This window comes from Apteryx rowi, unplaced genomic scaffold, assembly GCF_003343035.1.
Source record: "Apteryx rowi isolate R43461 unplaced genomic scaffold, aptRow1 scaffold_1020, whole genome shotgun sequence".
Lineage (NCBI taxonomy): Eukaryota > Metazoa > Chordata > Aves > Apterygiformes > Apterygidae > Apteryx > Apteryx rowi.
In genome coordinates, this window is record NW_020447221.1 from 26,266 (window position 1) to 53,696 (window position 27,431).

General features: G+C 52.0%; 1 protein-coding gene across 6 annotated transcripts; it reads right to left on the reverse strand.

Moving 5' to 3' along the window:
* Positions 1 to 1,033: 1,033 nt before the first annotated feature.
* Positions 1,034 to 24,426, reverse strand: PLEKHM1 (pleckstrin homology and RUN domain containing M1). 6 transcript variants are annotated; one of them, XM_026065138.1, is made up of 13 exons: positions 24,029 to 24,421; positions 22,005 to 22,254; positions 20,411 to 20,499; positions 18,213 to 18,460; positions 15,919 to 16,554; positions 14,087 to 14,318; positions 11,336 to 11,567; positions 9,888 to 10,796; positions 7,298 to 7,443; positions 6,748 to 6,941; positions 6,147 to 6,210; positions 5,360 to 5,517; positions 1,034 to 2,126 (listed from the first exon to the last, which is right to left on the reverse strand). In XM_026065138.1, exons 3-13 carry the CDS (start codon positions 20,450 to 20,452, stop codon positions 1,997 to 1,999), a joined length of 2,991 nt encoding a protein of 996 aa, XP_025920923.1. In that variant the 5' UTR covers positions 20,453 to 20,499; positions 22,005 to 22,254; positions 24,029 to 24,421; the 3' UTR covers positions 1,034 to 1,996. The 6 variants fall into 6 exon arrangements, with proteins under 6 accessions (XP_025920923.1, XP_025920914.1, XP_025920904.1 ...); XM_026065129.1 differs by having other exon boundaries at positions 11,336 to 11,570; XM_026065119.1 differs by having other exon boundaries at positions 13,871 to 14,318.
* Between the last annotated feature and the right edge of the window lie 3,005 nt (positions 24,427 to 27,431).

Genomic DNA, 27,431 nt, shown 5'->3' on the forward strand with positions numbered 1-27,431 from the left:
GCCTCAAAACGGCGGCGCCCGGCCGCCCGCTTCCTGCCGCCCCGGCGGCCGCTCGGCCTCGGCGGGTGCTGGCAGCGGCAACGGCAGGGCGCCCGGCATCGCCGCCCACGGCTCGCGCRACTGAAGGGCTCGGCGGGGCGGCCGGGCCCGGCGGCCCGTCCTATTTCCTCTCCGGGAGGCCGGTGGAGGCCCCAGGAAGGAACCAGAGCGAGGGAAGGGGCTGCTTCGGAGGAGGAAGTCGCTTCCCGCGTCCGGCCGTGGCTCGGGGTGGGGGACGCGGGAGGGAAGCCCAAGCCCAAGCGGGTCCGTGGCGGCCACCGGCCGAGGGAGAGCAGCTACGGCCCAGTGGGGCGTTCGGCCACAGGCAGGTTCCCCGTCCTGGGGGGCCATGGCGACGTGGGGGCATGGCCACGTCCCCCTCGATCCCGGGGGGGTTTCTCTTTCGGGCCGCAGTGGGAGGAAACGATTCCTTGGAGAGGTTCCTGCCGCAGGAAGGGCCGGGCCTGGAGGCAGGACCCGAATCCAGCGCCRCAGGCCAGCCGCCGGCCTCTGGGCTCGGGATGGCCTTGGCGTCCTCGGAGAGGAGCCACGGGGCTCCTGGCAGCTTCCCGCGCTGCTGGGGCCGGGTGACATGAACCCCATCCCGCTCTGTCACCAGCCCCGTGGAGACCACCCCAGACACGGGGAAGGTGTCCCCCATGCTCAGGCTTGCTAAGAGAGACGGGGGCAAGCTGGAGTTTAAGGTCTGGTTGCCCAATTCGTGGACAGCCGGTGGAGACAGCAGAAGCGAGAGCGGACAACCTGCGCCTTCAGCCGCACTCAAGGGAGCCCGGGAAAACCGGGGAGCCCTTGATGCCAACGCAGCCTCTCCAAAATGARGACGGGGAGGATAGAGGAGAGGTGACACTGATCTGTGCCAGCAGACCTCATCCCTCCATCCTTTCTGCTGAGACAAGAGGCCTGACCTTGGCTTTAGGCCTGGAAACCTCTCRTGTCGCCTGCCGTGGAGAAGCAAACCCACAAGACAGCTGTGCTCGTTGTTAAATAAACTTTAATCATTTTTGTACCGGGGTGAAAGGAAAATAAAATTTGTATCTGGCCTCACAATTGGCCAAGGGTTAAAATCAGCAGCCAGGGAGGAGCAGACYGGCTCATTTCTTTCCTCTCTTCATGAAGACCACGCTGTCCTGGTGGATTCTCAAAGCGAAAGAGGCCGAGGCAGGCGGGCGGGATGCTCTCCTCCCCCGGCGACCGCTGCGGCCTCCCTGGCTCACGGCTCACACCGCCCACTCAGCGCGGGGCCTGGAAGCCGCCGTTCAAAGCGGCCCCCGGCGTTCACATCGCTAAAGGCACAAAGTTTCATTTCGGCGCCCCTTCCCAAACCCCGGGCTGCTGGATCCGTGGTGCGGCCGTGGTTGGTTTTCCCCAAGCGGGCAAGCGAGTTTTGTGCAAAATCCCACATAAAAAAATACTGGTTTTCAGTACTGAATATCCTAAAAAACTAGAGCTTTAATCAATGTCAGTTATCCAACACCCTTGATTTGCTATCTTGCATATTTACACCCTGGAAACCTACTGCGTTTCCATTGCGAGGCGAAGCGCCTTTGAGATGAGGCCAAAGAGAACGGAGGTTGTCACCAGGGAGGAGAATTGGACCAGCCCAGAGCAGCACCAGGTTTGTGTGAGTAGGGGGAATGTTACTTTGCGAGTCGCTGGTCTTTCTCCTCCTGGTTGGACCTTTCCAGCCCTCCTTGCTCAGCCTCAGGAGGGGAGATATCCCTCTCCGTGCAGCAGGAGCACCCATGCCTTCGCGCATCACCCAGCACTGACCACTCCTGTCCTCCAGCCCTGGGAAACGGCCGCGCAGGAGCCGTTCCYGGGAGGTGGGAATCTACTTTCTACACCTGCAAGGCCTGTGGCACGCAACCCCGTTTCTCCTTGCGCTATTCCAGCTTGCGGAGAAGCAAAGTGCAGTGTTCAGGTCGCTCCCTGGACACTATAGATTTGGCTCCACGCCGACGTCCGCCTCCAGTTTTTGCTGGTACCTCTGCCGGCGCTCGCAGCGGGGGCAGGACTTCACGCTGGCCTGGCAGTCGCGGTGGAAGACGGTTTTGCATTGGCTGCACCTACAAGAAACAAGGCAAAACCCCACCCTGTTGGCAACATCAGAGCAAAGACCAAACTACTCCTACCAAACCAGACCTAGGGATACTTCCTTGTCTCTATTTCCTCCAAGCCCCCRTTGAGAAAAGAGCGCTGCCAACACCTAGATGGGTCACAGCAAGAGTCAGCCACTAGTTACGTATGAAACAAATAGATAAACGTTTCTAGCAAGCGGCAGTACAAAATCAGCCAAAGGATCTACCTCCAGCAAGCACAGAATAAAAGCAGCAGCAAGCCAGTAAAGAACAACCCGCCCCGCCGACGGCTGGTTGCAGTCAGCTGCCACCACGATGTCGGCTTTTTGCAGATGAAAGAGCGAGATATTAAGCAAGCAGCGAGCTTTGCACCTTGCTTTCAGCGCGGGGGAGGCGGGGAGCGAAGGCTTTCAAGCAGCACGAGATCGAGTGAGAAGGTTTCGGGCTGAGTCATGAAAGCCGGAGAGGGTGCAGGGCAATTTTAAAGCTGCCGAGAGCGCCCAGCTTTCCGGGCGCAGCGGCACCGGCGAGGACGGGCTGCAGCCGGGCAAGCCGAACGGGTAAGAGCGCAGACGCTCCCCTCCGCTCGCCGGCGCTGGGGCGCAGCCAGGGCACCCCCGTCCCCACCGTGGGACCCGACCGCCTCTGTGTCGCGCGCGGCAGGAAGCGCTGCCAGACAGCTAGYGACATTGTTCGGGGACATCGGAGACGCAGGAAACGGCTGCGTTTGCCCTGGGGATGGGCAGAGGAGGAAGGGGCGGCCAGGGAAAGTTTTGCCGTTGTGCGCCGATCCGGGGGAGCTGGGCGAGCCAGCCCGGCAGCGGGGAGGCCTCGCGAGCGCTCCCGTGGGACCTTCCCGTCTGACTCAGGGCTGCAACGCAGCAGGAATGTAAACAGCCGCAAATTATACCTTGCGCTGGGCCGCCTCGGCGGAGACACCCATCTTTGCGAGGGGCGTTCACTAGTTATCTCGAGTAAACAGAAGAGAAGGCAGCGCTACCAACGCTGAGCTTTACTCCTCCTCTTCCCAGCTGCGAGCCCCCACCTATTTCACCTTGCAAGAAGCAGCAAAATGCTGCCGGGCCACATGCCAGAGGGTTAGCTAAATTTATAAATGCCCCRAACTGTGAAGTGCGAACATCTTGTGTGCACGTGTCCCGTCTAATGTTGTCAAGCCGGTGCTGAATTTGAGGCAAAAGGCATGAGACTTCAGCTCCGTTTTCCAAAGAAACAGCAGTCCGCCTGGGTGCTCAGGGGAGAGGGTAAACGTGGAGGAAGTGAAGAAAAGCCGAGCGAGGCAACCAGGCGAGAGACGACCGAAATACAACAGTGCTATTCCAGCCTGAAAGATCCTGGGACAAATCCTGCTCCTGGCAGGCGGGTGCAAAGCTGCCGTTAAGCAGCATATGGGAACTGCCRCATGTAAAGATATGGATGGACAAGGAGCTGCTGCCCGGCACTGTTCGTTTTCCCAGCAGAACGTTTTTCACGCAGCTTCTCCGAATTACCGGTGCCGGCTCAGCTCCTCTCAGCTGCTGYGGAGCGGGAGAGACGGGTGCAATTGCAGCCCCTCCGCCGCCACCATGAGTTTTGTCTTCAGTGAAATTGAGGTTTCGCCCTGTGCGTTTCTGAACAAGCTGCTGCCAAAAGGAAGCGACTCCTGCCTCCACCTGCGGCGCAGTGATCGCAGGAAGCGGCCGCCGCTGATGTGAAGATGAAAACGTCACTCGCCCGGCTGGGTTATTGTTAGGAGGCGTTTCAGACGCATCCTCCACTGACTTATAGCGCGACCCAAGCAGCTGGCTGCCACACACGCGGCGGAGGGGCAGGAAGCTGGGTTGAGTCTGGCGACGATGTATTCGAGATGCTTTCCTGCTACGAAACCCAGCTCAGCCTCCTCCACGAGAAAAGAGGTCAGCTACAAAGGCCCGGCTAACAGGACATGAGACCTCCACCCTGCTGCCAGCAAAGCTCAACCTCGCACGCCTGCRTGGAGCAACTCGCTCTTCCCAGGGCCCGTGGGCTCTTCTTCTGGGGAAAACCGCTCCCCCGGGGATGTTGTCATCTATAGCAGGAACGATGCTGTCCCTGCAGCAAGCAGTGATAATGAGCAATCCTGTTCAGCCGCCCGGGGAAATATTTGCAACCGCAAAATGCATGAGGCACCCCATTACCCCAGTCCTGCAGACATTTTCTGGAGCCTTTGGATATCACTGCTTGGTTTTAGGAACTGCCAGGTCAAAGCAAAACCATGCAGACTATCAGCCAGTCAAGTGTCTAAGGCAGGAAAAGGCTTATAACCAATTCTGAATGGACCATCACTGAATAACCTGAAAGCCATGAATCTCTCTCCACCTACAGTGGCTATGCCTTGGACCAAGCAGGAAGGATTCGATACCTATTTCTTTAGAAAACACAAATCCGTATCTGCAGGAATAAACACACCCGTTCTGACAGATATATCCCAGTTCCAAATCTGCTCAGCTGCTGAACCTCGTGCTATCCAGCAGCAGCGAGCTCCGCAGGTAGAAAAAGACAGATGAAAGCACATTATTCCCCTTCAGATTTGTATAGGTCCCTGCCCAGCTCCTTTAGTGGTCTCCTCTGTGGCCGGCCTCTCTCCTCTCCGGCAGGGAATGGTCCCAGTCTCTCCCCAGCACCTCCCAGCATGTGCTCATCCTTGCTTCTCCTCCCAGCCCCCTCGCGCCCCGGGACCCAGAGCACGGCGAGCCTTTTGCGGGCCGACAGCAAGACGCTGTGTAAATCTACGCAATACAGACACTGCTATTCAATCTACAAAGCCTCCCTGCCCTCCTCAGTTCAACCAACCACTTGGTCATATCTCAGCTTTGCTAGGCTTGCCCCTCCTCTCGCCCGGTACATGCCTTTTTTTGGTTCAGAGAAGCTCTGAGTCACTGAAGGCACCTGATTATTGTGAGAATGTGGTCAGGCCTTGGCCTCAAAGCTTTCAGAGAAGAGGAAATGTCAGTGGATGCACAAACAGCCCTATTCCCAGTGGCCAGTGAGGACAGGCCACCCCGTGGGCACGTGCAGATGCTGGCCTAGAAAGCAGAGAGCCCCGCTCCGAGGCTCTGAGAGGGACCAAGTGGACAATTCAGATGCCTGAGAAAAGCCAGTCACAGGCCAAACATGAGGCCGTCACCTAAGAAATAACCTTGAGAGGTCTCACAACAGTGAGACGTGCTGGAAACATCACTCACCTGGTGGTTGTGTCTAACTCAAAGGGAAAAATGATGTTGCTCCGGTTACAGATCTGACAGATAAAGCCTCTCTGAGTGCAYAGGTCGCAGTTGTAGACGTGATGGGAAGCAAACTGGATCAAAGACTGCAGGAATGTCTCAAATGCGCCATCGGCTATCTGCGGAGCAGGGACACATCAGATGTTAACACACAGAGCCTGTCTCTGTCTGGTTTGGCACTCTGCTGCTTCTCACATGGGAAACATCCATGTTTCATGCTGCCAAGTAAAGATGAAGCTCACGTCCACAAGCAACCCAAAACCTCACGTGCCTGCCTTGGGGTTTCGTGTCTCAATGGGGCACCAGAGAGACTCCACAGCAGCACCCACTATCTGCCAGGACTGGGGCTTCTGGCTTCGCAGCGGATGTGAAACTCAGCTGCTGCGGAGCCTTGTATTACCATCCCCAAAATTATTTGCAATGGATAAAAGATTAYATGGAGACAAGATAGTGACAATACTGTCTTAAAGAGAGGTCAAACAATTTAGCTTGTGTGATCTCCGTTGTTCTCAATGAACACAGGCCTGTGCCAGTTATTTTAGCCTTTAAGCAAATGGGCAAATTTGCAGAGTGTGTGTAATAAGAAAGAGCAATGCAAAAAGAAGAGAGATGATGAAAACTAAGTTGGCTGAATTCTTCTATTCAAGCTTAAAAAGTGCTGCTTTCTGTGCTGCTCTATGCGTTGTTTCCGCATAGAGAAACTGGGATGTTTTATCGGTGAAACTCTACAACAGTGCAAAGCTCTCACCTGCCTCAAATCAGTGACGCTGTATTTGTGGGGACACTCCAAGAGGTAGTTCCTGTGATCAAGCCTTCAAACAAGCACAGAAAAGAACACATTAGATAATTTCCACTACATCTTCAACAGTCTCCAAGTAAGAAGGAGCCCAGACGATGTGGCCCCTTAAGAAAGTTACTGTAAACCTGATTTTACATCATACAACRGATCCCAAATCCTGTCATTGAAAATAGTTTGAGAGCTTTTCAAAGGGGAAAAAAAAGCACATCTATTTTCCCAGGTGTTTCCTGTCTGGCTAGAGGCCTCCTTGGTTCAGGAAGGTGTTTCCTTAGTCACATCTCAATGTGCCAAGCCAGCAAACAGATGGATAACTCCTTACGGCAGATGACACAGAGCTCAAAAACAAATCCACACCCTGACAGCACCGATCCCCGATCAAAGGATTAGCAATGAGGAAGAGTCTCAAGGATCAGGACGCAATCAGGGGTGCTGGATGGCCCTCTGGGTACTTCAACTTCCCCAAACATACAGCAGCAGCAATGACAAAAAAACGTCAAAGCAGGGAGAGGGGATTCAGGCCTAACCCCCCCGTGACGGAGATGGACCTCACCGCTTGCTCAGCTCCTTTAGGGCCCCGCTGCGACACATGATGAGATAATCTCCGAGCAGCTTCAGCTGCTCCCTGCTCCGGCAGATTTGGCTCATCCTCTCCACGTGGTCATACAGGCTCTCATTCACCAGCTTCAGGTTGATCAGCGGCTGGTTACGGATCTGGGTCAGGAACTTGAGAGCTTGCCGGCAAACCTACAGCAGAGAGAGAGGCCACCCGTGCGGTGCATGCGGGAGGGCTTTGCAGCGCTGCCTGGCAGCCAAGAAGGCTTGAGAGGGAAGCACAGGGGAGAAGGAAACCTCCACTGAGTGTGAAGATGTTCAGAGGGACCTCCAGGAGGTCTAGGCTACAACCCTACAGTCCAGCCCGAGGACGTGGGGTGAGTTTGCCCCTCAGCTTTACCAGATGCTCTTCCCACAGCAGACTCCACTTCTTGGGGCAGCTTGTTCCCGTCCCAACCACCCTCCCCAGGGCTGTGATGTCCACACAGCGCTCCGGGCAGAAGCAGGACCCTCTCCCCGCTCCCTGTGCAGACTGACCCCGGACTTACCCCTCGTTTCGTCAGATCCCAGTTGTGGATGAGGCGTGAAGGAATCACCATCTCATCATCCTGGTGGCAGCTGTCGCAGTAGTAGAGGCCGGAGAACGCGCAGAGTTTGGGCTTCACGAAGGAGAAGCCGATCTGCCTGGAGCAGCCTTGAGGGAGCAGAGATGAGATGGTGAGAGGAGACCTGTGCTGCCCTAAAAGCCCATTCCCATTGCTGCCAGGACAGGGGAAGACACCAAAGCCATGGTGGGGAGAGAACGGGGTGAGAAAACTTCTGAAAGGGCTGAAGATCAGCTAAAGCAAGAGCCTATGCTTGGCAAATGCTCTAATTTTTGCCCACACTATGCAGTGGAAGAAGAAAAGAGGGGATATTGGCGATGTGGGAACACATTCCCTCAAGCACCTTTTTGCAGTTAAAGGCAGTGTTTGTCAGTCAAAATCAGACAGGTCCAACCCATGGTCTCCCATCACAGTGCATTTACTGCTACAGCTGGGGCTTCCAAACCTCTGCTGTAAGCCCCAGSCTCTGCCTGGAGCAACGGAGAGGTACAAAAGCACACCAACATACCGGCACATTCGGTGAGAACTCCCCGGCCCCTTCCCCACCTGTGAGGGGCCGTGACTTAGACCACAAAAGCCCTACAGGAGCCACCTCACACGTTCTCCATGAAAAGGGAGTCTCATCCTGAATCTGTCACATATTTATCCATCCAATGGTTCAGTTTAAACTTTTTTACCAAAAGTAAACTGTGGAGACACCACAGTGGTTTGGTGGAGAACTTAAACCCTACCTGACTGCTCCATCATCTCCGCCAGTAACTTTGTTCACTCTATTTTGCCTTCACTCTGCCCTTCTCTTTCCCATTGCCACTGCAGGGTACCAAAAACACATCCAGGATCCTCATCTGCAAGTGATGAGGTTGGGATGAATTAAACAAAAGAAGCTTTTATTATAGAGTGATGTGTAATCCAAAAGGAACCCAGCTCGAGTCTCAGATCTCGGGGGAAATCTGCAGGGCTTTTAGTCTTACTTAAAAAGTGAATGCATCTAATTMGGAGTCATGAAGACATGGAAACTCTTTGTGCTATTTTTAATGGCTTCACTTCTCTAAAATAACTGACAGAATAAGTGAATCTCTGACCTCCAACTGCTGCAGTCTCAGGCTGTGTCTGCCCTGTGAAGAGCTAGGCCAACTGATACCCTCACTGAAGATTTTGTCTTGTAGTCGTTTGCACTTTGGGGTAGCTGGAATGCGTTAGCAAAACCTACAGAGCTCAGGTGTTACTATCCGAATTGCTTTTTTTTTTTTTTTTTTTAAAAAAAAGCCTCTATTTCTTCTAGTTTGTCATGCCCTGACACATAAGGAAACCACTCCTGTGCCAAAAAGGAAGCACCACGCTTAGGTGTCAGACTGGGAAAGGGGGGCGCGAGCGAGTGGCAGCGACAGCGCTTGGCTGGGGGCGAGCGCGAAGCAGAGCGAGGGCTAGGCGCCGTCGGACGCGGCAGACCTGCCCCGCGCTGGCCAGCTCGGAGCTGCAGCTTCCCAGCTAGCCTAAAAGGGAAATAAAAGCAGCAGCAGGCCAAGAGCAAAGGGCAGACAGGAACCTAACGAAACCTTCACAAAGCAACTGGGAAGTGAAACCTGTCTTTGCAGCTTGCTGCTTCCATCTATTGGTAGGTGGAAAATGCAGGACGGAGCCTGGAGGGAGCTGAAGGTAAAGGAAGAGATCAAAACCAAAAACAAGTCGATGGGAAATATAAGAAAGAGAAATTTAGAAGAACTGCTGGAAAACCTGGAGGGTACAAGAAGCATAATTGGAGCAGGAGAGAAATCTGAAGTTTAATTAACTTACCAAGATAACGAACAAATTATACCTCCCATAGAGGTCCGTGAGTGTTACCCTATTAAGCCAACCCTATTATACCTTATTAATTACCCCAGTGTGCTGAGAGGCATTAGTGGAAGTGAACGTTTCACAAAATCAGCTTGTCACACCCATCGTAATATTCGCTCCTACTGGTATGCCAGTATCTCAGTGCTACTCTGCTGGAAGACCAGTTCCTCCCTCGTGACTTGCATTTGCCTTTGACTGCACTTACCCCACAGATCGTGGCCACAAAATGTCCAGCAAGACAGTCCTGGGCCTCTCAGCTACATCAGGCCCATCTAAGGTTGCCTTAAAGCCAAGACCTCCAACTCTCTATACCATGAGCCTCTTAAACAGGACACCAGCAGCAGTCCAGTTTGACTGTGGAAGCTGTTCTGGGGTGGGGGATTCACCCCTGCCATGCAAGGGATATTCCCCTGCCCAGCAAAGGCTTTTAGTGCAGGAGTCTGGAATTCCACAACAGCAGCTCCTGACTCCCAGGCCTGCAAACTGCTGCCTCCCTCCTCCCCAGCAGCTTGGCCAGAGAGATGAAGCCCAACCGAGGGGCTCTGGATGAGGAAACGAGCAGCTGCCCTGCACTGGGTTGGCTGAGGGACTCCAAGCATCTCCTTAACATTGATGTAACCTCGTTAACCTTAATGAATGCAACATTAACCTSCAAGGCCGAGCTGGGCTTCTTGTATTTGAACAAGCCAACGTATACCTGCACAGATGAAGCTCTGAGAGTCCAGGCCCTTCTCCACGGGAATGGCCACCAGGTATTGTAACAAGAAGCCATTTTCCTTCACAATGTTTTTCAGGACGACCTGAGAGTTCCCATCCAAACTGCCACCCAGTGTCAGTGCCTCCTCCGCGGTCTCCAGATAGGCTGTGAGCACACTTCGGACCAACTCCCTCCACGATGCTGCTTCTTCTGCGTTCTCGGCTTGCAGCTTCAGGACAGCTTTAGATGTTATGACCTTGAAAAATGCAGGTCCCCCAAGGCTCGTGTCTGGAAGGATATCCTGGATTGTCTCTATACCATAACTGTTACTTAAAATTTTGTCATTGTTCCTCACTTTAAAGCACTTTAAAGTTTCTAATGACAAGGAAAAAATAAAAGGGACCCATGTTTTATCTACATCCACATAAAGAACAGATTCTTTTATTGCATCCAATTCTGGTTCGTGAGTTGAAGTCCAGTCAAAGCTGTTTGCAGGCATGTCGTTGTACTGGAGAAGAGCAGTTGAGTCGCTGGGTACAGGCTGGCTTTCACCACCATCTTCTGGATACTCTAGCGTCTCCCACTCCTCTTCCTCCAGCTGAGGCCGACACTTCTGTAATGCCTCACGGATCCTGTCTAACCAGTCCTCAGCCTCATCTTGAGAAGGAGCTCGTAGGTACAGTTTTTTCCCCAAGAAAACCAGCTCAAAACGGCCATCAGAGTGTGTCAGTGCCAGTGACTCACACCGCAGCAGGGAATAGCTCTCGACACAGATACGGTCCTCGTGGTCCAGGAAGAGCCTGAACTCCAGCGGCGACAGCTCACAGGAGAACTCCTTCCATATGCCCATGGCTCCTCTCCGCTCCAGGCTGCCCAGTTTCAGGAGCCCTCGGAAAGGATTGGAAAGACCTTTGGGAAGAGCAGAGGTCTCAGTATAACCAAAGGGGAAATCAGGTGGAGAGAGAAAAGCCAACAAGCAGCTCACACATGCACACACGTGACAGCCAGAGGCATCACAGCTGCTGAGAGAGCTGATCCTGGTGGAAGATGGGATGGGGCAGGAGTTTAAAGGATCTGCTTCCCGTGCCTCCATAATCTGTCCACATGCGTTTTGTCTCAAATCTGAGAATGGGAGGGATGGCATAAAAGAAATCTGTCCCACAAGGTGGACAGAGCCATGGGGAAGAGAGGCACCCAGTGCATCTCCCCTCCCCTTAAAATGTTTTCCACCAAAGCTAACCTAGGCTCAGTAATGCTGAGAGCCCAAAGTAATCTGTCACTACTGACTTCTGGAGCTTTTACTGATGCCATCAGCTCAGCAACAGCAAATAGCTGCTTCACAAACAGATAATAACTTGAAACACCCACCCCAACCCTTGAGCGTTGCCCAGAGAAGACGTACAATTACAGCAGAAGATGGGACACTGGCTTAGCAGGGGAACACATACCCATCTGTCTGCGATGCACAACGCTGAAGCCCTTTTGTTCTGGTTCTGGCGACAGTTTGGGCTTCCCGGTATCCGAGGAAGGCACGGACAGCCTTTCCAAATCAAGAGCACTAATCAGCCCTGTGGTCGGACCCTCTTCTTCCTGATCCGGCGCAAAGCCATTGATGTCGGTTGTGCTCTCTCCTGGAGAGGGCCTGTAGAAATCATCTTCCGAGATCCAGCTCTTTCTTTTCTGCTAAGAAGAAACCCATTATCAAGCCCAGGCCCTTACTCCTCAAACACACATGTCCACAGTGACCCCTCTGTGGGAACAAACCCCAAACCAAAGCACGCTGATTTTGGCCACTCAGGCACCTCCGTAATAGGCCGCACACAGTCAGAGGGTAAATCACATTTCAGCGAGCTAAAAGGCTGTTTAGCTAATCACAGCTCCGTAAGGCTGACCACAGGATGTCCTCACTCGGGTGATGCAGTGAACTGCATCATGCTGGGAGGTCTTCATCATCACACCAACCATCCTCCCCACGTTGATCATGGCTACACAGACACTGATTTCTCTGATAAAGAAACCCTGGAAGAGACCGCATTTGCAGCTGGTAAAATTTGCTAAGCCCTCACTGAGCCCTGCAGAGCTCCAAGGAAAAGACCTGTACAACATCTTGCCAAGTCAAGTCACTGCCTGGTTCTCCTCTCCAGGCAAATCACTTTCTGACCATGGGCTTTAGTTGAGTGCAATTTAGAGTGCCCTTTAGCTGCCACTTCAGGGCCAAATGCACTCATGTGGTATACTGCAAAGAACTGGCAGGTCTTTAAGTCCAAAAATACATATTGATTGGTTCCTTCTCCCTAAAATCATAGAGGGGCTCAGAAAAAGAAGCACGTTCCTTGCAATAATGGGTATCACATGCAAGATCTTTGGTCCAGTCAGTATTTCCAATGGAGATACGGTGAAATATTAGCACTACTGTAGAAGGCACTGGTACAAGCTCACCTGGAGCAGTGGTATAATCCATATTCCAGGAAGAATACAGACTGGGAAGAGTACAGAGAAGGATATCTAGGATGAAATGGGGAGCAGAGACCTACGTCTGACAAGTGGATGCTACAAATATCTGTCCTGATTAGATCAGGAAAAAAAGAAATGAGGCAGAGAAGGCAAAGGAAACCTTTGTTTCAGCATTTCAGAAGGACCCACAGGGAGAAGAAAACTCTTTAAGCTAAAAGAACACATGGCTGTAGTTTATCTGAGAGTTTGGCTGGCGAGAATAGACTGAGGTTCGGGGACAGGCTCCCCAAAGAAACAGCAGGAGCAAAACACAACCAAGTTCAGGACTCCCGCAAAACGGAGCAGCCGCTCTAGACATGGAGCAACCCCTCCAGGGCTGCGCCCCACCAGGAGTGACCACTCGATTTTCCTCTCGTGCTTTCAAAGAGCCTTTTATCGTGACCACGAACTAAATCACAGCAGGATCGTCATTGCCACCCTCCAGTGAGAAGTGCGATTTCCAAAGTATAGGAAGACTCTGTTTATTCTCCGATCAGGAATGCAGGTCGCTCCATGAGTCATGCGAAAGCAGGAGGGAATTTCCTGTTGACACCGTATGTTATACATAGATTAGTCAAACTGGCCCAACTCCACGAGGAAGCAGCGGAAACAGGATAACTGGGAGAGAGCCAAAAGAAGTAAGGACCAAACAGAGAAACCGTTGAGGGGGATATGAAGTATATGCTCAACTCACTAGGGTGGAAAGATGAGTCAGTCAAAAGTCAGAGTTAGACACAGGACAGGACTGTTCAAAGAGTTTCCTGAAAGCAAATGCAAGTGGATCACCCCCTTTGCAGGCAACAATAGGTGAAATTCATTGATGTTTAAAGCTAACCTAAGCACCAGCGAATGCCATCCTGCTTTGGGACCAGATGTGTCTTGGGAATCTTTCTCACTGAGAAATTGCAATTTTTTTCCTGTCCAGTCAATGTTTTTACCTTCTCTCATCCGGATCATTAACTAAGAAAAGTCCCTTGGCCTCGGCCCATATGAAACTCCACTCTTTGGCTGTTCTGTCAGCTTACACAGAGCCTAAAGTCAGATTTGTGCAAGAGCTCATCACCCGTCAGATATTATTAATAAAACAGAAATCCTCCCAGTGCAGCTGCTCGTGTTGAGGACTGGGCAAGGAATGACCTGCCACAAGGGGTTTCAAAAGTTTTGATATTTCTTTTGCCAGGGAACATTTACTTAGACCTAATTTCTCCCAGGCTGGTTGCACGCACAGAACTCCCAGGGTCCAAGAAGGTGTGCATGGAGCGCAGAGCACTTTTCATCACTACTTTGCAGTGAATTTAATACCTATGCACCATTTGCACCAAAACGCTTGATGGGAGAGTACAGGCAACACAGAAGATGAGCGGTCAGAGAACCCAGAGTCTACTCAGAAACAGCCACCAGCTTTATCTTCCTTTTTCATTGGATCTCCTAGTCAGCAAACATAAAAACAAGGACATTTAAGAATACAGCAAATGAGCTGTACCACCTACCGGGCAACCTGATGCTGGGCAAAGGAGGAATTCTGCTGCAGGGCTGCGGACTGCCTGGCTTTCCTTGCAGCCACTGATCTTACTGGTGCCACCTTTATCTTCTCCGTTCATACTGCTGAGCTGCTTGGATGAAGCACTAGCCGCGTTGCCGGCCTGTGGTGTGTCCGGCTCGGGCCGGGCCGGGTTTCCAGCCCCATCAGAGGAAGGACCAGTTACCTTGCTGGTGTTTGCCACATCGCCCGTGTGAGCAGTGCGTGGACCGTCTGCATCAGGAGGCAGTTTGGAGCGAGCAGAGCTCTCCGGTGCGACGTTTGATGGTGCCGGGGTGGCCTTCGATGCAGCGGGGGGACAGGTGGACTGCAGCGGGGAGGACTCCAGCACGCTAGGGATGAGCCGTCCTTCCACGGGCTCAAGGCTTAGCTGGGCTTTGCTGAACTCGGACAATACCCTTAAAAGAGAAACATCGATCAGATTGAACGTAGCTACATTAGCCAGAACGTCAGGGGCCCTGACAACAGTCATTTGTCCCCTCTAAAGCACCAGTCGACACTATAGCAGGAAAGGATCCTTCCTTCAAATTATGGATTTCCTAACTACACACGAGTGTACTTTAATTTGCTTCTGATTCATTACTACTAACTGAGGGACAGCTCTGAATACCCCCCACAGCTCCAAACCAGCGTACAATCCCTCAACACGGATCCAGTACGGACCACGTGCCAAATTTCAAATGTTTTTGTAACTGTAACATGCAATTATTAGTGGAGGCTGGCCAAACAAGATGCTGTTCCCATGCCCCTACTTTGCTATCAACTAGGTCAAATTAAACCAGCCCAGATTAAAATTTAAAACAAAGTCTTTCCATCGTGAATTTAATCAAATCAAGGAAGGTTCCCCTCGGGATTATCATAAGATACAAAATCCTAAAAGTAGGGAACAATGTTGTTATCGATGAGGAAGAACAGAYTGCGGCTCTGGTCTAAACCACGGGGAAGGAGCTGGACAAATAATCACCTTGCCAAAAACCGCAGCTTCAAATGCTCCAAAACTCCTAATGAATTTGGACTGATGCTGATAATGCTTTTGGTCAAAAAAATATTTACAGAAAAGGCAACATTTCACTTGAAAGTCTCAAATTGTAATTCGACCTTTCCATTCAAAACGCTGTTTTTGTTACAAAATCTGCCTCTATTTTTTAAACAGGCATAAAATAGCCAGAAGAAAAAAGGTTTTAAAGTCACTCAATATCCTGGTCAGCTGGAAACAAAGAGTTTTTCCTTTTGTGGGAATTTCAGTGTGCTCGCTGTTTTAAATCAATGTATAACAAAGCCTTTTTGGTAGCAAACTGAAAAAGCACTTGCTCGGCTCTGGCCTTCTATTGCTCTACAGCATCTCCAAAGCAAACTGCAGTTAAAGGTGGCCCTTCCTCAGCAAATAAAGTAAGATACAGCAGCCCTAACTTTGTTCCTGGGTTTGCAGCCCTCTCTGAAACCAAAATTGGGAAGGGTGCTTTTGCCAAACAGCACCCCAAGGCCAGACTCATTCAGAGCCAGGTTAGCCAGCACATCCTTCATTTTTAAGGTGATAGCAAACATTTACTTTCTGATTAATCAGGGCTTATACAACCTGCTGAAAATCTTTGTCCTCCCAGGCTGAGTGTTTTGCAGAAATAAATCACAGGGACGACAAACTAACAACCCCCTTCCCTTGAATTATCTGCACAAGCTGCAAATTATAACTCTTTTCTGTGACAGAACCCATTTTTTCCTCCTCAGAAAGCCTCAGAACAGCCTCAAGCACATACCAGGGAGCTGCTACATTTCTGAAACCAGGCAGTAGCATTTTTCTGATGTGCGCTCTTTTTCCTTGGCACTAGCAAGACATGTCAAGCATTTCTTCTTTTTACCTTTCAGACTCTTTCCGGGAGGCAAAACAGCTTATTGGAAATAAACAGGGAGAAAGCTTTCCTGTTTATAGAAGGAAAATAAACAGAAGCCCAGGAGAGGGTTAAAACTCACTGTAAAGAGCAGGTTTGGGAAAAAACTCACTCTTGGAGCGATCTGTCCAAGCCCTCGGCAGTGGCCGTCCCCAGGTCGGAGTCGCATGAGAGCGGCTCCTCACTCCTCTCGGGACTCCTGGTGCAGTGAGCCTGCAGGATGCTGTCAGAGCCGAGGCTGGAGGACAGCTGGGAAGAGCTCGTCGTGTTCAGGCTCAGAGAGGATGACGTGAGCTTGATTTTGTTGCTGCTCTTGTCAATGGGCAGGATGGAGGGTTGAATTTCAATCTCGTCGGAGCCTGAAGACTGTGAGATCGAACCCAGCGATGCCTTTCTCCGGGGTTCGGATGCGGAGGATGCTAGGGGCTCCAGCAGCTCCGAAACAGGACACAGTCCAGAGAGGGACAGAGGGGTGATAGTCCACTCATTCAAAACTGCCGATTTATAAGACAGCTCAAAGGTCAAGGATGTTAAGCCCTGCAAGTAGCTAAGGAGAAACTCACACTCTTCGGCATCTAAGAGCAGAGCTGTCGACTGGTAATATTCAGGCAGCCGGGACCTCTCCCGGAGCAGCAGCTTCAAGTAACACTCCACGAGGCCATCGTTCAAAGCCAGCCTCAGCCAGGCCCGGCAGCGGCCAACGTCCGTATTGATAAAAACTAATTGTTCCAGCTCTGAAACAATATTGCTGGGGAAGGAAAGAGAACAGAAGAGAACGTGAGCAGCTATTTCCAAATCACCACGGCATACCGAAGGGCCAGATCCTCCATCACACCACAGGTCATGAAAGCCCATGGGCTGGGCAACCTGAGCGTTGAGACAGCCAGAAGACAGGGCATGGGTGTGAGGAAGAGCACCTGAAATCCTGCCCGTCTGACGCTCTTTGGTTTGCACGGTGCGGCTGCTCACCGCGGTCCTTTAGGCTGCACGTCGCTTAGAAAAGAGGAACTGTCCAAACTGCTCTGCTACGGGGAATTTAAGAGTTGGGTCAAAATAGGCTTTGCAAAATCTCTCCTCCATGGAAAATGTGGTTTCCTATGGAGAAAAATGAACTCCTGAATGCCCCAAACATGAATATTTTGGCTACGACCCCAGCCACCCCTAGGAGTGCCTCTGTGCACTGCCCCTCTCTCTGGCTGGAGACATCTCCCACACACTGCTTGTTCCAGCCCAAGGAAGGGAGCACGGGGGCAATTCCCGTTGTCTCTGTGCTGTGGTGGGACACAGACTGGCTGGATACTTGTTCGTAGCAATGCATCTGAACCCCAGCTTCAAATGTCCAATTAACTGGACCACAGTGAAAATATCCAAGGAGCCAAAAAACAATCACAAGGTTTGGGTAAGGTTAAGCTCCTTGACTAGTCTCAACCCACTGATTTCAAGTACATTCCCCCAAAATCTAATACACACTTGCTAAACCCTCTGGCCCCAGCTCATGTCTCAGTAGCTGATGCTGCAGCCATTAGAAAAATTAGAGCAAAAGTTTTGAAAGGTTTTTAATCTGTCTCTCAAAATGAAGAAAATGTTCAAAGAGCACAAAAATATCCCCCACAACATGTCAAACAGTTATTTGCATCTACTCTTTCATAATTCAGGAGTGGCTGGTGGAGTCGGATTTGGATGAGGCTTTCAAACCTATTGGCTTGTCGGCTGGTACTTGGTGTGGAAAAATTCTGCGCAGGGAGTGGTTCAAAAAACCTAGCAAATAATGATAGTTATACACACGAGAACYCCACCAAGTTCACAGATAAGGTCAGTGTTGTTTTTCCTGTTTCATGCATGGAGAAATGGAGGCAAGTCGTCCCCAGCAGATAAATGGCGGAACAGAGACCAGACCCTGCACCTTGCATCCCTGTAACCCACCACTGCTCTATACCAGCGCGGTCACTGTGCCCTGGGTACCACCAGGGATATGATGTCCCAAGAAATGGTCTGGCACCCAAAACTAGGTAAGAAAGGAGCCCTGAGCAGGCAAGGCACGGTTTCATTCCTGGTGCTTTAGCCCTCCATCCCTCACACATGTAGAGGCAGTGCTGATACCACTGGGTGCCCGACACCCAACCTCACACCACCGCTTGGTATCACAGGGGCTTTGCTCTTCTACGTATGTCTCCCACTGGTCCCGGGCAGCCCAAGCCCCCTGTCCACCAAGACACCCTGCGGGACTATCTGGTCCCTCCAGCTTTTGGTTGGGAGGTATGGGGAGGGATAACGACAGATCTTTCTGTCTAGCCATCTTTCTGTTTGTAATTCCCTGAATTTTGCGGCTTCTTGCACTTCTCAGTGCCTAAAGGAGGGCAGGAAGCCTGAGCGTGCAAACGCCTTTCAGCTGGGACAGTCACTCACCGATGCGTGATGCTCTTCAGCAGGCCCCAGAAGACGGGCTGGGGAAGAGGCTCCCGGCCTCCTGCCTTCTTCCCTTTTCCCCCGGCCTCTGCCTTTATATGCTTTGCCTTCAGTCCGTGCACAAAGACAGCCTCCAGGGCGCTGCAGAGGGTGTTCGCGTTCCCATCGTCGCTGGTTACAACAGCATCTGAGGTTACATATTGCTTCTGCAACGCCTTGATGGAATTCACCAGCTGCTTCTTGATCAGCTGCAAGATAAGCGGAAAGTGCTTGCGTTATAAAGATAAGGATTAGGAAAGACAACACGGGCTCCGAACTGCAAGGTTCATCCCGAGAGAAGTACCATGCAATTCTTGCTTCATCCACGTGCTTCACAGCGGCTATTAGAGAACACTGTATTTGAACCAGGCAAGCTGGGGGACTCATGCTCTCGGCATCACAGTTCACTTGGCTTTTTTAATGAGTAACTTATGCAAATGATGCTTCCTTTAGCTCATGTTTCAGGGCCCACTGGGTTTACAGGGTTGCCTTTAGAGCGTGCAGCACTTCCTCTATATACATCAAACTGCTTACAAGGGTGGGGAGAAAAAGAAATCAGTTCTTTCCAGGCACTTGCTCAGGGGAAACAAATGGATTACACAAGCATGTGTGATAAACGAGAAACACTAATGAGGTCATCCTTCATAAAGACCGTGATACAACTTGAACCCATGCAGAGGAACCAAAGCAACACGCGGCAGCGCTAATGTGTTCTGCTAGCAGAAGACAAATGGATTGATCTTCCTTGTGCTCTCAGCAGCCTGTCTGTGCTGATTAACCGGAGGGCACGGSGGGGACAGGCCCCCCAAAAAGCGTCACAGCAGATGTTTTTGAAAGGCTGGCTTGCGGTGTTAGCGGCTCTCCTCTGGGAGCGTTTGCAGGCTTTGAAGCAGTAACGTGGGAATTTTACRTTCCAACAGCTTCGCTTCCCTCTTTCTTACAACAGAGTCAAAAAGAAGTAAATTCAGTGAATTTCTCTGTTTTATGCTGGCGGAGAAGATTTTTTTATTGCAGCTCAGCCCAGATGTCTCAATCAACATTATTTAAAATGAAAGCTGAACTTCCCACCAGACATTTGGCAAACACTGCAAATTCAGCAGGGACCGTATCAAACACTTCATGCTTCAGTATCAATCACGCAGCATTGAAAATTTTTGCTGAAAGGCACCAGTCGTTCTGACTGAATAAAGAACGGGGCAGGGGAGGTTTTGATTCAAGTTGGGTTTTCAGATGGGGTGTTGAAGGACCAGCATCAGAGGGAGACCGTTCCCCATCCTTCTTGCTTACGGTCTGTGTTACAACAGTGCCTGCGTACTCATGTCTAGCCATGTCTCCTGTGTGAGCCATACAGGCGCTCTTTATGTTCCGAAACACTTTCTGAAATGATTTTCCCTCTCCGGCAACCTACCTTTCTTGGCTGCAGACAGCCCCTATTAGATTTCCAGCCCAAATTTTTTTTTCAGCAAGGGAAATGCATCTAAATAAGATTTACAGCAGCTCTGGTTCAGGGGTAACAGCTGGGGGAACACATGCTTTATCCCTGCCTGTAACACCCAAGTGCGGACACCCCTTGCAGCAGGGGCTGCTTTACAGCTGTCCTGTAGATCTGCTAGCACAAGCAACCCGCCTGCGAGCAGCAACCGCGGGCCAGCAGGATTAAAGAGCGCAAACGTTTTTATCTGTAGCGCATGAGTAATTCTGCTGTAGGATGAATTAAACACGCAGTCTCAACCGCTGTGTTTGAAGCTCACTCATTAAACGTGTTTAGACTCCAGAACCTGGGCAGAAAAAGAACATACAAAGCACCCTTGAGCAGCAAGGCCCCTTCGCCCAGGTTTAACGCTTAGCACCTTTCCTGCCCCACACTGGATTCTGCCATCAAGGGCACAGCCCAAGGTAGAGTCTGGCGTGATTTAGCTCACGGCCACCCACTGCTAGTCTATTTACTCTCACTCGAGCAACCGCACACACTAGACAAACTATCCAAGGATGCTCTTTGCCAGAAAGCACAAGCCACCCTTAGCTCACATAAAACATCCCAATGCAAGCTCACAGCATGGACGTGTTCTACCACATCCCGCGTTCGCTCCCTGCCAGTAACTGGAATCGGATCGTGAATAACCTGAGTGGGTTGGAGAGGGTCGGGGGGTCTCACTCACCTGTATGACTTCTTTGGGGTCCTCTGTGTGGCTGGAATGCATCTCAGCTCCTGCTGCTCCCCGCTCCGGGCGCTGCGTTCACATGTCACCTTTGGGACAAGGAGGAGGAGCACGTTTGAGCTCTGAACACCTATTCGATTTACGTATAATTCACCTGCCATGAGAAGGGCACCCGGAGTCACGCAAGAGGCATAGATCACATCCCTAGATGGCTTTGAAGTGCTCACGGCCAGATGACTGCCAAGTTCAAGTCGGGACCCACCCAAGACCACATCGAAAGGCATGATGCTTCACAAGTAGTAGTAGAGTTTCAGACAAAACAGAGCGCGGCCAACAGTACGAGACCAAGAGGGAATAACTAACCCTTACAGGCTGCCCACAAGCAGCCCAAAACCTGGGTGAGATGCCAGGCTGAGGACTGGTCAAGCCAACAGAGAGACGTGCAGGGTCAGGGACTACTGCTCTTCGGTTTCTACAGCGCCCGCAATGACAAGGCGCCGGTCACGGAGCACGGACATCAAAACACATGCATTTAGCAAGAGGGTTTGAATGACGGGACCAAAACGTGTGAATGACGTTGCTGCTGCAGTGGCACAAACAGAAGGACCCCAGGTAGAGGTGACAGCAACTCCTCCCTCCGGTACTCCAATGCTGCTTCTGAACCCAGCTGAGAGGGACCACCCTAAGAGCTGCCTGGACGCTTGCCCCCGGCAGAGAGCTGTCCGAGCCCTCGCACACTGGGAACCCAGGAAGGAAGGGCATTGCGAGCGTTAAAGGTTTTCCGTAAGGTTTTGAATTGCTCCATTCAGAGGGAGATGTTTGACGGTCCAGGATCTCCCCTCTCCTGGGAGCACGGACAACAGGGCTGCTCTGTTGCAGCTGTTTCTCGCAGAAGAGAAAAAATCAGCGCCCTCCCGCTACAGGAAACCCTGGTAAAATCCGAGCACGCAGYGGCAGCCTTGCTGGATTTATCCCTAACAGGAGGGTGTTAGCAGAGAACAAGGGACCTTTAGCTCCTGAATTTCAGCCTCCTACTCCAGTTCTTGGGAGCCGTGTGCCRAAATCTAGATATACCTGGAGGCTCTGTGAACAAGGGTGCACAGCTGTCAGCAAGGCACCCATCCCGGGGCTGCATCCCGACTCAGACACAACACGCGCTGGAGTTGAGAAGAATTTGAGAGCGACTCCAGCACCAGCTACTGCTCTGAAGCTTTCAAAAGACTCAAGGGATCAGAGAGCTGGTTTATTCCCCYGAGTCGGAAGCGTTTGCTACTGCTTTGCCATTGAAGCAGAGGAGGACAGAGGCCAGCAGGATGGTCCCAATGTATGCYCAGGCAGAAAAAGGGTTTGGTACAGCATCAATACTTCAGATTTGACTTCCTAGCCAACAAAAAAATCCTGCAGCTTTCCCCAAGCAGAACTAAGCTGACAGCCTCAACCTGCCCCTCTCTCCGCATCGGGAGCTGTCAGACCCAGGACCGAAGCTCGGTTTGCGGACAAGCACTTGCATGGCAAACGCCAATCACGAAGGCAAAGGCAGCGCAGATCCAGAGCAGCCCAAACTCGGAGCAGCCCACGCACACCCCACACCAACCTGGACAGTGCAGGCAGCCGGTCCTGCTCGCAGCAGGCTCAGGCAGGTCGAGAGCTCTTCGGTGACAAACTCTGGGTTGATCCTCAGCGCGTTCAGAGTTCACAGGGAATTTCATGCAAAAGGAAACTGTTTTCGCCACTACTTGTCATAAGATTTCCTCTCTTTCGATTGCAACATAGAAACGAGGGGACGCAGTGATTACGGGAACATTAACCTCTGGCTCAGATGCTCAAGTCGCTGCTAGGGGTTTCTGCAAGGAGAGAGGGTGTCGAAAGGACACCTAAGTGACAGCAGCAGTAGATGAGGACTACAGAGAGCCATCCCCATCTCTGCCCTATGCTGCAGTAATGTATCAGAGATCCAGCCAGCGTCCAGCTCCACGGGGCTATGCAGGCTCTACCCCACATGCCACCAGATCCATCACCTCCCGTTTACATCCTACAAACTAGTCACATCACCCAACACAAATTCAAGGTGCAACAGCCACTGCCACCCTGCTCTGGGTGGGAGACGCAACCTTTGGGCATAGGAAGACATTTCTGATGCCACAGCTAAGGAGCCCGTGTTTCGGCTCCAGGACTGCACCTGCCTCCTTGGTCTTGGCATCAGCCACCACGGTGTCCCAGCTGGCCTCCACCATGACTGCTGTGGAAGGGGAGCAGGTGATGGCGCAGTTTTTGCAAGGACCTGCCCTGTTTTTCAGGAATTACTGAGCAAGCAGGGGCCGGGAGCTTGCCAAAAGGTTTGGCATTTATTCAGCAGCAGCATGACTCTGCTCATCCCCATCACCGACCGTGGGCTGCACRGTTTGGGGACCTGGGGACCAGGTTGTGCTGGTCTACAACACCCCCGTGCTATGGCTGGGTGGGAGCCGATGTACTTCCCGACCATACTGGCAGCAATTCTCTCCAGCCACATAGGCTTGGAGGTCAAAGGAGTTTGGGAGAGACTCCAGGGCCAGGCACCACTCTGAATCGCTCCAGCAGTCTGGAGGCAGGACAGGGGGTCCTTCCCAAGCTGGGACTGTGCTGGCCTGTCTAGCACAAACCCCARTGGAGGCGTTCTCCAAAAACACGGGCTCCTTTACCAGAGTCTCCTTCAGCATCTCCGGGAGCCGAGACGCAGAGGAGGACATGTGCCGCCTTCACCGCGAGCAGCTCGGAGGGACTCTACACCCCCATCCTGACCAGCCCAACCAGTTTCTTCCAGTGCTGTGATTTCACACACTGAACCACACCGCTTCTGTCGGGACAGCATTTTCCTGAACAACAAGCACAACGAACGTGCCACATCAGCAGCTCAGAGGCGGATTTCATGTAACACCAGTCTTCGGCAAAGCACAGAGAAATCGTATCGGCAGAGCTGGCAGCTGGGCGGCCAGCAGCGCTCTGCTAGCTGGCTCTAAAAGCAACAGGCGGGTACAGAAGGACTTCCAACCTGTCCCTGGAAAGCCACCACCGTTGCTTTTGCTCTCAAAGCAATAAGGCACGGGACGGACGCGCGAATGCCGAGACAAACACATCTGCAGCAGAAAACCCACATCATTTCCCAACGATCATTACCGTGAAGGCTGCACAGTCAGACCAAAACAGCTCAAATAAGATAAACAAAATAAAATGGAAAGAAATAAAACCGAAAGCAAGCTTGTGTGGTTTACCTACCAAGCAAGAGAGCGATCTCTGGTGTAACAGCAGAGCTGTTTATTTACCAGAATGCTACAAACCAGCCAGATCTTCGGGAATTACTTGTTAAAAGCAAGTCTATCCAAGAAGAGGCTAAGACCCACTCCACTCAGTCCTAAAGCTTGGCTCTTCGATCTCCCGACAAGCGATGTTTTCCAAGTTATAAATAAATGACAGGTCACTGCTCACACTTTGTGAATGGAAAACAACAGCCGACGACGGCGTTAACTTGTGACTCAAGGCCTGGAAACGGAGCCAGTCATTTTCCAAGCACGAGCCTTGTGCTAGTCACCCTCCACCCAGGGCAAATTAAGGCTTTTACAGGATAGTCAGCCCAAATACCTGTGTCAGTACAGTCTTCTCCTCCTATGGAGCCATTTTTACCACCAGGAAAGCTTTTGCTTTCTGCAAGGACCCCCTGCGCACCCAGCCAGCTTAAAACGCAAGCCAACCCCTGGCAGAGGTAGCCCAAAACAGCAAAGCCAGCTGCTCCAACGACTGGGGCTCAGCTAGCTGCAGGATAAGCCCCCTAGGAAACAGTCCAGCAAGGTTCGCCGAGTTTCCCGTAGGAAGGGGGAGGCCTCGGTGGACGGAGCAGCGGTTACAGACCCAGCTCATGGCCAAGGGAAGACCCTCGGGTCCACCAGCATTGCAGGTCCGACTCGATCTCCTTCCAGACAGGAGCAAACCATCAGCCCCGTGCTATTCACACAACGCGAAGTACGATTCCCTCTGCACTAATAAAGATATCAAAACGCCAGCTAACGGATGAAGCCAGATCGTCCCCTCCCTGCAGAGGGAGTCTCATGACAGTTGACTGATAAGCGATGGAGAACCGAGCAGGCTGCGCGGGAGCACCCAGGCCTCCCCAAAACCTCCTCGGAGGACTGCCGACCCAGTACAGGGCAGCCCGGAGAGGCAAAGCAGAGGCTAAACTCCCAGCTGTGCCTTCGATTGCAAAACCACGTTCCTCAGACACTCAAAGAGCAGAATTTCTTTTAGGTTGCTATACAGCCCTCTAAAAGACTGCAATTTGCCTAAGCTATAGGGAAGGCCAGGAGCGAGCTTTCCCCGCAGGGGAGCTAACAGATGAACTATGCAAAGCTGAGGAAAGTTGTGAAACCCCCTACATGTTGCAGCAAGACACTCCCATATTTGCACTCTAGATTTTGAGTCATTTCTAGTCACTAGGGCTGAAGTTTCTCTGCTAATTTGCTGGCCATCTGATACCGCAGGGCATTCACATACTGCGACCGGGGAAATAAGGCATTGCACTGTTTGAAAGCAAGTGAACAAGAAGGGTCTGGCTCTTTAAACTCTGCATTTTCTGCTCGACACCAGAACTGTCCAGCTCATTGACAACAGCTCATTTTAAATGGAATAATGTCATTTATAAAGAACATAATGCACTATTAATCAGAGAAAGCTATATAGACATTGGCTGTCTGTACATGCTGGGTCCTCCTGGGAAGGGCTTGGCAGGCAGAGAGCATCTCTGCACAGGCTACAGCATCTCTAACCACTGTAAAGACCTCTGGGATGAACCTGGCTGAGAAGTTTGGGGTGTCAGTGTTTTCTGCTATAATAAGATATTAGCGGATTTAAGCAACGATCTAAGGGACCCCATGGAAAGGAGCATCTGATCCACAGCGTGGGCATGTGGCAGTAAAAGCTCTCTGCGCACGTGACACTCATGTGGCTGAAAGATCATGCCAGCCTTGTAAATACAAGGCTGAATCAGAGAGTGTGATGACCACAGGCAGCTCCAAGAGCAGGAACGGGGCACCGCAGTGCGGGGAGCCCCGGGGACGTGGCCCCGCTCATCCGCCTCGCAGGTGTGCAGTCTGAGGCAGCGTCTCGAAGCCCACTGCTTTCTCCAACCCAACGCAGCAGCACACGCTGAAATCTCGCCGCTCCCAGCCCAGGTGCCAGCAGAGATTGTCAGAGGACTGAATTCCCCGATGCAGTTCACTGCCCCACCGCACAGATCGCAGCCAGCTCAAGGACCGTGTCTCCCAGGGACAGCGTCAGCTCCAAGCGACTGAAACTATGGCACAACCCTGACGTGGCAAACCAAGGGCCAAGGAGGCCTCCAGGCCCTTTTGTGGCTGCTCGCTGGGCTGGGAAGACAGCTTCGTCGTAGGGGGCTTCTCGCCCTGCTCTCAGGGCCTTCTGGAAAAGCAGCAGACTATAGCTTTGGGCAGCTGCTGTAGGGATGCAGGGAGGAGGACATGAAGCACACGAGCACCCTGAAGCTACTGCCGCTCCGACCCTCGCCAGAGTCAGCTCAAAGGACGGCTGCACACTGCAGGGAGCTCTCCTCTCCTCCTCACCCTGTTGATCCAGCTGGCTCTTCCCTAGCCTCTGCCTCCAGAGAAGGAGAGGCTGGAAAGCTCCAGTGTAACCTCCTATTCCACTTTTCAAAGACGTGTGACATCCTCTGTGGGAGGAAATGGTTATGGACAAAAGAGAAGTAACCCATGGAGAGCTGACACTCTCCCTCACACTTCTGCCTCCAGCTTTGCCTTGAAAGCAAAGATTGGGCTTAGCATATGGATTTTGGTCACCCCAGCTGGCCAGAAAGATGCCACTGGAAGTGAAAGTCACCACTGAACAAGACACCCCACCTTGTTTCAGCCCTGGGAGAGGCAGCAGCACTGGGGCAAGGGGAGAACGAAAAACGCTGATGAAGTTCACACGTGACACAGACTGACATGGTTTATAAAGGGAAAGGCCACAGAGCCATCACATCTCTGGGTGGAAATGTGCATTGAAACATGTGCATGAAATAACAGGGGTCAAAATCCTCTAAATGCCAGGTTTTACTGCCAGAACATAACCGCAAGGTGGGACACGCAAGAGCAGACAGCAATCGCTCTGGAGGGGATCTCAAAAAGGCCCCGGGAATAAACACAAATCACTGAGGCAGCACTACGAGGAGAAAAGAGGGATTACCAAGGCTTTCAGAAAAGGTGGTGGTGCCTCTCTGTGCAGGACTGGTGAGGCCTTAACAGGGAGCCAGTCCAGCTCCAGCATCCAGACTTTTTAGAAAGACACCTCCAAGTCGCAGACATTGGGAAGATCCACAAGGGAGGGATTTCCAGACCGCAGAGCAAAATAAGGATTAACCACGTAGAAGAGGTGCCTCAGTCCAAGTCTGTCCCCACAGAGGAGGTTTCTGAGGCTGGTGAATTCTTTGACTGGCAAAAACAGGATAAGATTTGCCAGGGAGTAAAGCAGCGACAAGAAGGGGGCATTTTTAATCATGGAAGCAATTAAGAAACGACTGAGAGATGTGGTTGATTTTCCACCACCGTGTTTACCTCTAGGCTGAATTCTCTTCTATAAGAGCGGTTTTAATACACCATCAGAGCGACTGACAGGAGCGTGCGAGCTTTAGCTCCGTGTTACGTTTGCGGAGCTGTTTTAACCTAGCAGCCCTTTAAGTCTGCGAGGAGAGAGAGCAGCTTAAAAAAGCAGCGAGACCGTGACAGGCGTGACACAGAGCAGATAACCGGGCACGGAGCACCTCTGCCCACACGCCCAGCGCCCGGCACGTCCCGAGCAGGGAGCCGGGACGAGCCTGCCGGCAGGCCGTGCCCACGCTCCGCGACGGGCCGCAGCTCCTCGCAGCCGTGGGAGGCTGCGCGCCGGGCACCTGGGCGAGCGGAGCTGCCGGGGGGGGGGGGATTTGGGGAAAGGGCAGCACCCAGGGGAAGCGGGGTGAGAAGGGGCTGGCACCCCC